At 51.3% G+C, this 13496-nt stretch overlaps 1 protein-coding gene across 1 annotated transcript in view; it reads left to right on the top strand.

The window, feature by feature from the left end:
- The first annotated feature begins 6190 nt into the window (after positions 1-6190).
- GLTP (glycolipid transfer protein) overlaps positions 6191-13496 on the top strand; it is a 23633-nt gene continuing 16327 nt past the window's right edge. The window contains exon 1 of the mRNA XM_049619164.1: positions 6191-6439. Within this exon, the coding sequence (XP_049475121.1) occupies positions 6337-6439 (103 nt within the window). The 5' untranslated portion in view covers positions 6191-6336. The remainder of the gene's footprint in view (positions 6440-13496) is intronic.

The following is a 13496-nucleotide window of genomic DNA, read 5'->3' on the forward strand; positions in this document are numbered from 1 at the left end:
TTACACTGTATGTTAACTCATTTGGGTTTAAATGAAAGGAAAAACAAGTCCTCTCTATGTCCCATTGTTTCCGAGTGGCCCAGAAAACATTTGTTTACCGAACAGTTACTCTTTTTCATCTTCCTGTGAATTGCATTCCTTCCCTTTGAAGTCCCAGACCCCCTGTCCCCTTCTCCTTAGTTCAGCATGACACATAGGTCTCCTTTTGCCTGTCTTTGGAACTTCCATGTCTGTGTGGATTTCCTGTACATACAAACTAAATCTGATTTTCTCCTGTTAATCTGTCTTACATCAATTTGATTCTTGGTCCAGCTAGGACCTTGAGGGGACAGGATCTTCTTGCTCCCCAACAAGACCGCTGGGGCTTAGAGAGGGGACGTGTGGTAGGCTGAGTAATGGCCCCCAAAGAGATGGGCTCCCAATCCCTGGAACCCCTCAATCTGTCCTTATTTGGAAGAAGGGGTCTTCGCAGGTGTAATTAAGTTCAGGGTCTTGTGATGGGGGGGTTTATCCTGCATTGTCTGGGTGGGCCCTAACCGCCATCACAAGCACCCTTATAGGACAGAGACGGGGAGACTGTGCAGACACGAGGGAGGCTTTGTGGAGACAGAGGCAGATGTTGGAGCCATGCATCCACAGCCAGAGGATCCCTGGAGCCCTCAGAAGCTGGGAGAGGCAAGGGACAGTTTCTCCTCTAGAGCTCTCCCAGGTCATGCCGTGCTGCGCTCACCTTGATTTTGCTCTGGTGATACAGATTTCACACTTCTGACCTCCAAAATAGAGAGAATAATTTTCTGGTTGTTTTAAATCACCGGGTTTGTGGTCCTTCGTTATATAGCAGCCACAGGAAACTCACACAGGAAATGACTTGTCCGCGGCCACCCAGCTGGAAAGTGGAGGTGTGGGGCTTTAAACACAGCAAATGCTCAAAAAACATGACCTGTGATTATTACGATGTTGCATGTGGGAAGGCTGAGTCGTAGGATAAAATGTCAGAAAGACCATGAATTTGGCCTACTTTGTCCATCCCAACAGATGGCGTTGGGGAGAGACAGTTTGAGTAACCAGGATTTGATGACTCAGTTTGGGAAGAAGCTATTAACAGCGCTGGGTGGGGCTGGCTCAGGAAAATGATGAAATGTTGTTGGGTGAACACCTCACCCCCACTGAGTCAGTTCCAACCATGAGAGTCAACTCTGCTGGCCAAGCTGGTCTTGCAGTTCGGCTTGAGAGGGGTTTGCAACCAATAGAGCCAGCAGGATGGCCCAACGATCCAAAAAGATGAGATGGTTCCTCTGTGTCTGGCCATATTTCCCCCATAACACTTTATTTATTGATGATTTCATCCTCTGTTTCTCTGTGGTCCAGAGTAAACACTCAACACGTACTTATTGAATGTGTGAATGTCTGCCCCACCGCAGGACGCTAAGGCCAGCTTGCCAAAGGCTTATTTCGCTCCTCCCCTGTTCCTTCCATATCTCCTTCTTTCCCCTCCCTTCTGATCTTAAACAGTTCAATCCAAGAACCATTGGGGCGGTGGGGGGGAGTCCCAGCAAGGTAAGCATCAGTAGCAGGGGAATGGGGAGAGGGTGTATGCTGGTCCCAGAGGATGTCATAGCCCAAATGGGATGAGGAGGGTAGCCCAGCATGGGTGGCCAGAGCTCATGCGAGTGAGGAGGGCATCCTCGTGGAAAGGCAGCCGAGCTTGAGCAGGCCGTAAAGGGCATCCTTGTTGGGGAGAAGGAGGCATCAATAATAAGAAATTGTTGCACATGGGGGATTGGCCACATGAGTGAACACATTGAAAACAATGAGAATATACCAGGTCTCTCATGGTTGGACAAGGGAATCACCAATGTGGAAACAGGAAAATCTGGAATTGGCATTGGATCTATTAAGATGAACTCATGATTCTTTTAACTTAAAAAAAAAAAAGTTTATTTTTGAGAGAGAGGGAGAGAGAGTTGGAGAGGGGCAGAGAGAGAGGGAGACACAGAATCCGAAGCAGGCTCCAGGCTCTGAGCTGTCAGCACAGAGCCCGACGTGGGGCTCGAACTCACGAACCGTGAGATCATGACCTGAGCCACCCAGGCACCCCTGACCTCATGACTTTTAATGTAGCAGAGGACCATCAAGACAAATATAGACAAGTATGGGTAGAAATGTGTGTGCATATGTGGGTTTGCACGTGTGTATAGCTCTGTCCATGGGGCGGATCTGGGAGCAGTGACACCCCAGTAACAGGAAGCACATGTAGATCTTGGTGTCTGAACACCATTCTCCATTAAAAGGAACCTGGGCTCTTTGGAGAATGGCTGCTTCCAGGCCTAGGGCAGGGAAAGGACAAAGTAAGCCTGGAATATGTTGTGCCAGAGAGTAAGGAAGTGCTTACAGAACGATGGTGACATGTCTGAAGGACACAGAAGCCAGCTGGAAGGGACCATCACAGACCCAATCTAAGCTAATTTAGGCACCCAAATAAAGAATAACAGTAACGTGTTTGTAACTCATGGAATCATCTACCTCTGTCTGCACGGACATAAATAAATAAAAGGAAAGTTTGATCAGAGATGGGACATTTACCTGGTCTCACAGTACCTCCCTCTGAAATATCTATTTGCTTCAAGGAGGAAAAGAGCAGATGCACTACACAGTGGAGAAGCCTGGAAGGCACCACCTCATACAAGTGATCGAATTAACATCAATAGTGGGACCAACTGAAGTCACAGATTATCTATTAAGATATAATGAGAGACACAGCACATCACTTCTGTGATGGTTCGTGATGTATGGAATCCACAATCTGCATCTAATCTAAGATGCGTGGCCCAAATCTAATGAAGAGGAAACATGAAGGACACCTGGGTGGCTCAGCTGGTTAAGCATCCAACTCTAGAGTTTGGCTCAGGTCATGATCTCACAGTTCGTGAGTTCAAGCCCCACACTGGGCTCCTCACTGACAGTACAGAGCCTGCTTGGGATTCTCTCTCTCTCTCTCTCTCTCTCTCTCTCTCTCTCTCTCTCTCCCTCCCTCCCTCCCTCTGTCTCTGCCACTCCCTTCTCAATAAATAAATAAATAAAATTTAAAAAAGAGGAAACATCAAACAAACATAAACAGAGAGATATTCTCCAAATAACTGCCTTGCCTCTTCATAGTATCCAGGTCATGAGAGCCAAAGAAAGACTCGGGAATGTTCCAGACGGAAAAAGGCTCAAGAAACCTCACAGGACAACTAACTACAAGCAACATGAGATTCTGAACTGGACCTTTTTGCTACAAAGTTCATCATTTGGTCAAATGGTGAAACTTGAATAGATCTGAGCATTAGATGGTACTAATGTATCAGTGTTAATTTCCTGCATTGACAGAAGTACGTATAGTGATTCCACTGGAGAACATCCTTGTTGGGAGGAAATACACATTGAAATATTTAGGGTGGTGGGGCATTGTGTCAGCGACTTATGCTCCAGTGGTTCAGGGATAAACAGCTATTTGAATTGTACTTGTAACTTCTCTGTAAATTTGAGATTGTGTCAAAAGAAAAAAAAGAAATGTTTTGTGTGGCTTACATAGTGTTTTTTATTTTTATTTTTTAGGGAGGCTCCATGCCCGACACAGGTTGAACTCATGACCCTGAGATCAGGACCTGAGCTGAAATCAAGAGTCTGGTACTTAACCGACTGAGCCACCCAGATGCCCCTACATGATGTTTTTTAAAATTTTTGAATTAGCTGCCAATACCTAAAAATCAAGAGATTTTACCCCCTATTCTAGGTTTCTGACTTCTTGGGAAATCTGAAATGCTAACAATTCTGGGCAATGAGTGGCTAGGTGAACAGCCACACCGCCCTTTAGATGGGCCAGGTGACCTCTTCTCCACAGTCCCCACCACTCCTTACTGTATAAAACCTGGCCCACAGCATCCATGATGCTACCAGCCTGCCCCCGGGGACCAGCCTAACCTCTATGATAAACTATGGGAATCACCCAGAGCAGGTACTTAAAACATTTGTTGGCTGGCTGGCTGGCTGGGTAGGCAAGATGGGTCGATAGATGAACTTTCAAGATACTCTATGAACCAAGAGCAATGACCTTTCTCAGCACATTAAATATATGTTCCATGGCAAGACAATTCTTATAGACTTGAATTTCTTTTTTTAATGTTTATTTATTTATTTGGTGGGGGGCGCTGAGAGAGAGGGAGAGAGAGAATCTCAAGTAGGTTCCACGCTCAGCGCAGAGCTCGATCCTACAACCGTGAGGCCACAACTTGAGCCGAAATCAAGAGGCAGACGCTCAACCAGCTGAGCCACCCAGGCACCCCTAGACCTGAATTTCTTGTAGTGGCCATAGTCTCTGGGTGGTTTGGCTGGGATGCCGCAAGTTGAGAAATCAGGGTGTTGTCTGATGCTGGAGGTCCTCGTAGTGGGTTGTGATCTCTCTGTGGAATTGATGGAGGTGTCTGAAAGGTGGGTGGGGTACTGGCACTGGGTCAGGGTGCTGGGTAGGATGGTGAGGCTTCAAGGAGATGGTATCTTAAGATGCCTGAGGTGGGGAGGTTGGGTGGGGTGGGAACAAGCCAAGGTTGATGACTTGGGTTCCTATCAGTGAGAGATCTGACTTGATGGGGCATGTCAAGATCTGTGTCATGAGCAAGAATGATGATAGCTTTGTCTCCCTCAGACAGACCCCCTCACTTCCCAACTGCACTTGGGTTATAGCCTTGATGTGGAACAGTCTCTCTCTTCTCCCGTCTGCCTCCTGAAAGACTAAATTAAGAATATTTCATATAGTTTAGCAATGATTTTTCCGGCACTAGTGATTTCGCATTGCCCTTAACATAAACTCCAAACTCTGTATCACCCCCTACCAACATGCCCCTGCTCACCCGCCTTAGCTAAATAAACTCCTATCTCTCCACTCTCATACCTCCCCCCCCCCCTCCCCCGCCGGTTGCTTGCACACACCCAAGCTCTTTGTCACCTTAAGGCTTTTGCACATGCTCCAGCCACTCTGGCTGTCTGCTAATACTCCTTCAGATCTCAGCTCTTCATAGATATTTATTGCCCAAACCTCCTACATCCTATCTCCCTCAGTCACCCTCTGACATTCTGCTGTTTTATTTTCTTCATTTATAGTCATTAGTGCCCGAAATTGTCTTACTTGTGTATCGTATTGTATTGTCTCCCAAACTAGAAAGCCAGCATCACAAGAGCAGGAATTTTGCTGTACTGTTCACACCTTTTATCCACAATTCCTACCTAGCACCGTGCACGGCACAGACGGGGCACAAGTAAATATTAATTCCAGAATGAATGAGAAGCTCTCAACAACTGTGTGCTAGATTTTTTGGGAGAAGATGGGTATTGGGTTTTAGGACACAAGGATCTAGGTGGGTTGTGGCTGATGTGAATTGTGCTCCAAGTGGTGACGAGCATGTATCCTGGGCTACTGGTCTGAGGTTAGGTTTGGGGAAACAAGTGTTCAGTCTGATGGTGGTTGAGTTGGATGGTAAACTGGGCCAGGTCCCTTAGGTAACATCAGACCGTTCAGGTCAGACAGGACCCCAGATTTCAGGAAACGGGAGTCTCAGCTAGGCATGGCCGAGTTAAACTTGTGACTTGAGCAGCGTCCAACAGGTGAAAGATCATTGAAGAACAGTCAAACGTCCCCATTGGTTGCAGCTAAAGAGAACTGCGACCCGAACAGCGTCCAACAGGTTGCTTGGGGCTGTTGGAGGACAGACAGGCTCTGTTCTTGGGGAAACAGGTGTCCTCGGGGGCGCTGGCTGTGTTGGGCTGTAAAGTTGGGCTGGTAGGTGAGTGGAGTTGTGACCTGGGCAGCTCTACGCCCCCATCAGGCGAGGACCCGGCCCGAGCCGGTCCGCCCGGGTTGGGGGCGGAGGGGGAACACGTCGCCAGGGCCGCAGGGAACGCCCGCAGAAGGTTCACCTGGGAGCGGCTCACCTGGGCGGACCTAGACTGGCGAGTCCGCGCGCTTTCAGGCCGGACTGGCCGGCCCCGCCCCCTGACCAATGGCGGCGGGGAGGCGGGCGGCGACGGGCGCGGATTGGACGGGCGGGCGCGACGGCGGGTGCGGATTGGCGCGGGCGGGTGGGGGCGGGGCGGCGCGTCTGGACGCTTAGGCGCTTGGCCTGCGGGCGGCGCTGAGCGCTCGGCTACGCGGGCGCGGCGAGGGCGGAAGTGGCGACGCTGGCGTCCCCTGAGTCTGCGGCGGGCGGCAGTGACGGCCCCAGCGCTGACGGCGGCGGCCCAGGGGGCGGCGTGGACGCCCGCGGCGCCGGCTGGGGCATCACCGCCGGCCTCGACCCCGAAATGGCGCTGCTGGCCGAGCACCTGCTGAAGCCGCTGCCCGCGGACAAGCAGATCGAGACGGGGCCCTTCCTCGAGGCGGTGTCCCACCTGCCGCCCTTCTTCGGTGAGCAGGGGTGAATGGGGGAGCCAGCCCGCAGCTCTTCTCCGGAGCGCTCCCAGATGCACCCGAACCCCCTTCCCCCGAGCATCCTCCAGCCGTCCCTCTCCCGGACACCCCAGATCCTATTTCCCCAGGCACCCAAGACCCCCTTTCCTTACAGGCACCCCAGGTTCTCCCTCTCCCGGACACCCCCAGATCCTTCGTCTCCTCCAGACACTCCACTCCTTCATCTCCACCACCTCACACTCCACCGTTTCCTTAAGATGCCCACCCCCCTCCCGCGCGCCAGTTCTCCATTCCTTGGGCTCCCCCGATCATCCCTCTCCCCCAGACACCCCTGACACTTCCAATCCTCCCATCTTCCCGAAAGCATCCCGCCCCTTCAACCCCAAATCCTGTATCCCTCACCCTATCATTCCCTTCTTGCTTTTCAGAATGGCTTTCAACTCCCTCCCCTTAAAATAACCCTCCCATTCCATAAGCCCTCTCTTTTCCTTACATTCTCCAGCCTCCCCCTCGCAGGTGTGAACCCTTCTTTCCTCAGAATTCCCCCATTCCAGATCAAAGACACCCCACCCCTGCACCAAGGGAGGAAGGATGAGGAGGGAGGTTTTGAAGAGGGATTCGCGAAACTCTGGCACCCCTTTCTAGGGGGAACCACCTAAAGTTTTTCCTCCATTTAGAACAGGGGTCAGGTCAGGGGAAGCTGCTTTGTGGGGTGACGTCAGACACAGAGTGCTTGGCATGGGCTCTGGAAGAAGGCCCCTGCCTCATATGGCAGGTCCAGGAAGGCTGTGGGAGCGTGAGGAAGGCAGTCGCTAAGCCAGTTTCAGAGCATCTTTCCTCACCTCCCTGAGCCCAGCCCAGGCCCTGGATGGAAAATGGGAAATAGAAGACAACACCACCCGCCGCTGCCTTTTGCCTTTCGGGTCCTGGCTAAAGGTGCAACCTGACCCTTCCATGTGGGCTTGCCCTGCGCCTTGCCCTGCTCATTCACTCGGTGGCCTTGCAGGAAGATACCCATCCCCAGGACAGAGTTCAGCTGTAACCCACAAACTGACAGAACCTTAACACTGACCTGGGGCTGAAGAGATCTGGCACACGGACAGCCACTCCCGTTACCCCTAAGTGGGTGGTCCCCATCTGTGAAATGGGTTTGCTGATCTCTCAGGCTAGCTGCGAGGGGGTAAATGTGTGTAAAGCTGTGAGGCCTTAAATGCCAAATGGATCTTAGCTGCGGGGGCAGCAGTTATCGCATCAGTTCCTTGGTCCAGTTTTGGTTCCTTCACGTAGTAGATGATTAATCAGGGTTTGAGTGAGTGCAGTCACCTGGTTCGTATGATCCTCAGACCTGGGTTAGCAACCCGAGAGCAGGGTCTTGGCCTTTTATGTCCGCAGCTGCACCCTCAGTACCCAGAACAGTGCCTGGCACATAGTAGGTGCTTAGTCCATCCTCATGGAGTGTCTGAAATGTTCTTATCGGTTATCTCAGTGTTGAAATAACACTGACTCTCCAGGCAGGGGCTTGGGAACTCACTGGCTTTGGCACCGAGGAACTTTTTATTTGCATGCCTCCCCCCACCCCCCACCACCTCTTGTTCTGTGAACATTGGCAGGACTCAGCCAGCTTGCCCTGGACAAGGATTCAGAATCTGTTTAAGCTAATGGTTCTCCACTGAGGGCGGTTTTGCCCCTCAGGGGACAGCTGGCAATGTCTAGAGCCATTTTTGTTTGTCACAGCTTGTGCGTGTGTGTGTGTGTGTGTGTGTGTGTTGGGCGGGGCTGGGGGGGTGGCGTGCAGGGAGGTGCTGCTGGCATTCAGTGGGTAGAGGCCAGGGATATGCCGCAAAATACCTTACGATGCAGAGGACAACTTCACCACAAAGAATTGATCCAGCCCCAAATGTTTGCCTTGTCGAGGTGAGAAACCCCAAGTTAATCTCTTTATCTTCGGCAAAGGTGCCCGTACTACGGTTCTGCAGTTGGGGGGACCCTCACCGGATGCGATCATCTGGCTGCTTTTAGAGGAGAGGGGACGGTGGCCCCTGGAGCCAGCAGGGCCAGGATGCCAGGGCTGAAGAGCATCCCCTCCTCCCTTCCTCTGATCTGAAAGGACCCTTGTCTTTACTGTGAGCCATGTGCCGTGGGGCAGCACATCTGTTGACAGAGGCCCCACTTATACAGAAGCCTCCGTGGGTTGGCCCACACAGAATAATTCTTAGCCCTCTTAAAAGAAAAAAATGTGATAATCCATTTTGAACCATTGTGCTTGTCTGGGAGAAGAGTTTCTCCTGAGGATTTCAGTTTTGGGAGGATGCTCCCACCAGTGGCTTTTCTCTGGGACTCAGGGGTCCGTTGAGATCCACCATGGGCTCTAACACAGGGGCTCTGTCTCATCTTGGGGGCGTGTGGTCACCTGGATGGTCCGGGTGGCTTGCGTGTGTCTTCTTGAATGGGACAGGTCTGGCTTAGTGGATGCAAGAAGTCTGAAATAGGTTGCAGCCACGCTTCCCTCTAAATCAGGGTCTCTCCACCATGGCACGGCTGACGGTTGAGGCAGGATCATTCTTTGTGGTGGGCGCCGTCCTGTGCATTTAGTGGCATCCCTGGCCTCTACCTACTCGATGCCAGTAACACCTCCCTCTCCCCAAGTTGGGACAATGACTTGTGCGAGGAGACAAAATCTGGTGTGAGAACCACTGTTCTTCATATAAATAGGGCAAAGGGCTGAAAGCTGTTTTGTTTTGCTTTAAACGTTTATTTATTTTTGAGAGAGCGCAGGTGGGGGAGGGGTAGAGGGAGGGGGACAGAGGATCCCAAGCAGGCTCCTCTCCGGCAGCAACGAGCCCGATGTGGGGCTCGAACTCACGAACTGCGAGATCGTGATCTCTGAGCCGAAGTTGGGAGCTCAGCCGACTGAGCCACCCGGGCGCCCCAGAAAGCTGTGTTTTTAAAAAGTATTGAATGCTGTAAGGAAGATCTGTGTATCGAAGGAAAAACTTTGCAAGAAGAAATGATAAATAAAAATCTCTCTGTCATCTCTTGAGCACTTACGATGTGCTAGTACTCTAATCCTCTCAGAACCTTTTGAGGTCGGGTTTTTTGGTTTGCTTGTTTTTATTTTGAGAGCATCTCTGTTGACATTCCGAAATACTTTCCTATTGGACTCATTTTTGTCCGTCTTAAGGGAAAATGCATAAGTTGCTTTTTTCCGCCCACTATATAGCATGACCATCTTCCCATGCCTGTCACCATTTGTCACAGCTGCTTAGAATTCCTTTGTTTGAATGTGGTCATCCTTTAATTAACCAGTCCCCTGCTGTGGGCCACGCACATCACTTCTCTCGTGGTCTGCTCTCGTAAACAACTCTCATAAACAACGCTGCAGTGAACATCCTCGTATGTGTTTCTTTGTGTACTTCTTTCATTATTTGTAATTTTTAGAAGTGAAATTGCTGGGTTGAAGGATGCGAAAGCTTTTAGAGCAATCACATTTCTTTCACTTTTGTCGGGTGTGGTTTGTGACAGAGTTGGTCAGCCCGGGTGAATGCTGATTCCTCGGGCTGCGGGTCTGGTGTGGCTTAGAGCGTCCACATCTTGGGCTAGCCCTTCGTCCTTATCTCTGGCCTGAACCTCTGGCGTGGTACAGGCTTTACTGTGTCCACTTAGAGTCCAGCCCCTTGTCCGGCTTCTTTCTCCACCTTGACCCAGTAATTGGATCTCATGTCTGAGTGATCAGCTTGCGACTGACTTCTGTGAGGCTTGCTCTCTCATCTTTTAGGTCAATTATGCAGCAATGTTCTACAGTACTAACAATTAGAGGGCGGAGGCAGTGGGAGAGGGGGAGGGAGAGACAGGGATGTCATTTCATCTGGTCACTCCCTGCCTGGAAGCTTCCGTGGCTCCCTATTACCCCACCTTGAAATCTGTGTTGTAGCCTCTCTGGATGGCTTGCAGCCCCACGAGTGGTGCCGTGCCATCACTTGCCTCTGCCTGGCACACCCCTCCTCCTTTCCAGCCTACCACCTTCCTTTGGCCTGGCTGGGCTCCGCTTATCCCTACGGGAAAGTCACCTCTTCCGGAAAGTCTTTCCTGACTCCCTTAGACTACCACAGAACCTATCACATTCTGTGACTTTGAGCTATTTCAGCGCCTGGCCCCAGGTGAGCTGGTGATATTTGCTGAGTGAATGCTTTTGGTTCCATTCCCATGGTTTTTTTTTTGTTTGTTTTTTGTTTTCTGGGTTCTTTCTAGAAGAAGTTTTGCTTTTCTCTCTCTTTCTGAATTAAAATACATAACTCACGGGGCGCCTGGGTGGCTCAGTCCGTTAGGCAGCCAACTTCAGCTCAGGTCATGATCTCAGGGTTCGTGAGTTCGAGCCCCGCGTCGGGCTCTGTGCTGCCAGCTCAGAGCCTGGAGGCTGCTGCAGATTGTGTGTCTCCCTCTCTCTGTCCCTCCCCTGCCCCCGCTCTGTCTCTCTCTCAAAAATAAATATAAACATTAAAAGTTTTTTTAAATAGTAATAAATGAATAAATTTGAAAAAATACATAACTCATAAACCGTACCCATGGCAGACATGACATTATTAACCAGTCACGATACCGCTGTCTCCCTTCTAGTCTAGACACAGCCTCGGTGTTTTTCTTAACACGCTGTTCCAGGTCCGTCGGATGTGGTGCATGAAGCCACGCCTGTCTGTTCTCACTGTTTAGGGAGAAACTGAAGATGCAGAAGCTGAAGGGAATGATCTCCATCTCTCAGTTCTTGACATCCACTTTCTGGGGATGATTTTTCTTCCTTCAGATCTCTTATGTCATTAAATGGACGTTCAGAGAATCAGGCCTTACAGGTATCTGGTGCTCATTAAATAGTCGTAGGGGAAACCCCAGAAAGAGTGATTTCCCATCCCTTTGGTTCAGTGCTCGCTCTATTTGGGGGGGGGGGGGGACAGTGGCAGCCCAGAAAGACAGGATTATCTTCTTGTTATACAGCCAGAGAAACCGAGGCCCAAGAGGTTAGGTGACATGCCCAGGGTCACACAGCCAGGGGGCAACCAATGGAGCCCAGCCACAGCTCAGGTCAAACCAGAACTCGGGCCTCAGGCCTCAGGATTCCTTATGCAGTGGTCTTGGCCATGTGCCTGCTTGCTGTCCTGGCTTCCTGTCCGGCAGAGGAGAAACCCCCTTCTGCCCCGCGTGGAGCCACCTGCATGGCCACTAAAGAGTCCAGGGGGCACAGTGACTGGTTCAAGATGCCGGAACCCGCAAACCAGATATGCAGCTTTCCTCCCAGGTGTTTGCCTCGTAATCGGCCCTCCAAGCTGGGCCCGGCCCGTAACCCTTGCTCATTTGAATGCAAATTTGAATGACTGGGATATAGAAGTCACCCAGTCATCCCAAACAGGTCAGCTTCTCCTGTAATTGGAACATGGCGTTAACCGCCTGAGAACCAGCCCCCTTAACACCCCTTGGCCTGGGAGTAAGAAGTTCCCCTTCTTTGAGGGAAGTTATCTGCCCCAGGGCAACAAGTACCTTCTGGGACTCGGGACCACCTATCAGATCTCTGCGGTGTTTTGTTTTTTAAGTTTATACAAGTTTTAAAGCTAATATCGCAAGAAAGATGAGCAAGAAACTGGATTGAACCGTCTTACTCTAGCAGCTTAGTTATCATTTTGGTTGAGTGTCTGTTGAAGGCTGGATTCTGTAGGGACCAGACATAGACTGTATGCCTGTGAGGGACGCTTTTAGAGGAAACTGTGTCCCTGTGGGAGGAAGAAGCCAAAAATACACTTTCTGCAATAGGGTTTTGCAATTTCGAAACTGCCAGGAGACTCTTACTGGCTGGTAGTGCCTTTGCAGGTAGTGGGTGGGGGCCCACTAGACTTTAGGAGCACCTACTGTGTGCCCGATGTCCTTCTGATGTGTCACGCTCATGATCTCACCTGGCCCAGGGAAGATCTGAGTGACCCCTGTTGAAAGAGCTGCCGCTGACTCCTGTGTTAGCCGGTTGTGTCTGTAACAGCTGTGAGTTGGCTGCTTTTGAGGCTCAACTGGGAGAAGTCACTTTGAACTTGGGTCCGCTGTCTGCTGAAGGCCTTGCTCTGAAAATCATAGGTAGATGAATGGGAAGAAACACGGGCCCTGGCGGCAGGCCGAGCCCACGCGAGCTTGAGTCCTGGTTCCACGGTGCCAAGGCTGTGTCCACGCCTAAGTTCATCCCCTCTCTAGGCCTCCAGCCCCGACTGGGCTTGGCCTCCCAAGAAGGATGGAGGTGACCTTCCCAAATGATTTTGGTGCTCAGCGCCCAGAATCGCTCCATCTTTGCCCAGATAGGACGGATGGCCTCAGGCCTTCAGACACTGCCACACAGCCCTTGGGAAAGAAACAAAGATTTCCAGAAAGAAGCTGTCTCTCCCATCTGTGGGTCTGGTGACCGACGGCCAGGGCTTGGGGCCAGCTGCTGGTCTGAGACCGCTCCAGCACCCTCATTTATAACATCCAAAGACCAGCGCGGAGCACAGACCACCGGTGCCCGCCTGCTTTGTCCTCCAGTGACTGCGAGTAGATCCTCCTCGTCCCCATGTTCAGAAAAGTCTGGCCCTGAGGTCAAGGACTGAAGTCTGGCTTCTGCTCCCAGAGGGACTCAATGGAGAAGTAGGAGGGAAAGTGTCCACTCTGTCTCTTGCTAGCTCATCCAGGCCTGCCTCACCTCCAGCACAGGGCTGCTTGGAGGAACAGTGCCCCACTGCGAATCCCTCAGGGGCAGAGGTCGGGCCCTCCCGGGGCCCAGCAGTGCAGCCGGCAGAGCGGAGTTGTCCAGAGGTGTCGACCTGAAAGGGAATGGGAAGAGCGAGTGACAGAGGGCTTTGTAAAATATAACGCACGACCCTGATCACAGCTAGCGTGACTCCTGTCTTGAGTGGCGCCCACGTGCCGAGCTTTGAACGAGCCTCTGTCTCATTTCTAAGCCTTCTCGTGACCTTAGGAATTCGGAAGGAGTAGCACCATTTTACAGAAGAAGAAACCGAGGTTCCGAGTGGGGAAGGGAGGTGACCAGGTC

This window comes from Panthera uncia (assembly GCF_023721935.1).
Source record: "Panthera uncia isolate 11264 chromosome D3 unlocalized genomic scaffold, Puncia_PCG_1.0 HiC_scaffold_8, whole genome shotgun sequence".
Taxonomy (NCBI): Eukaryota; Metazoa; Chordata; class Mammalia; order Carnivora; family Felidae; genus Panthera; species Panthera uncia.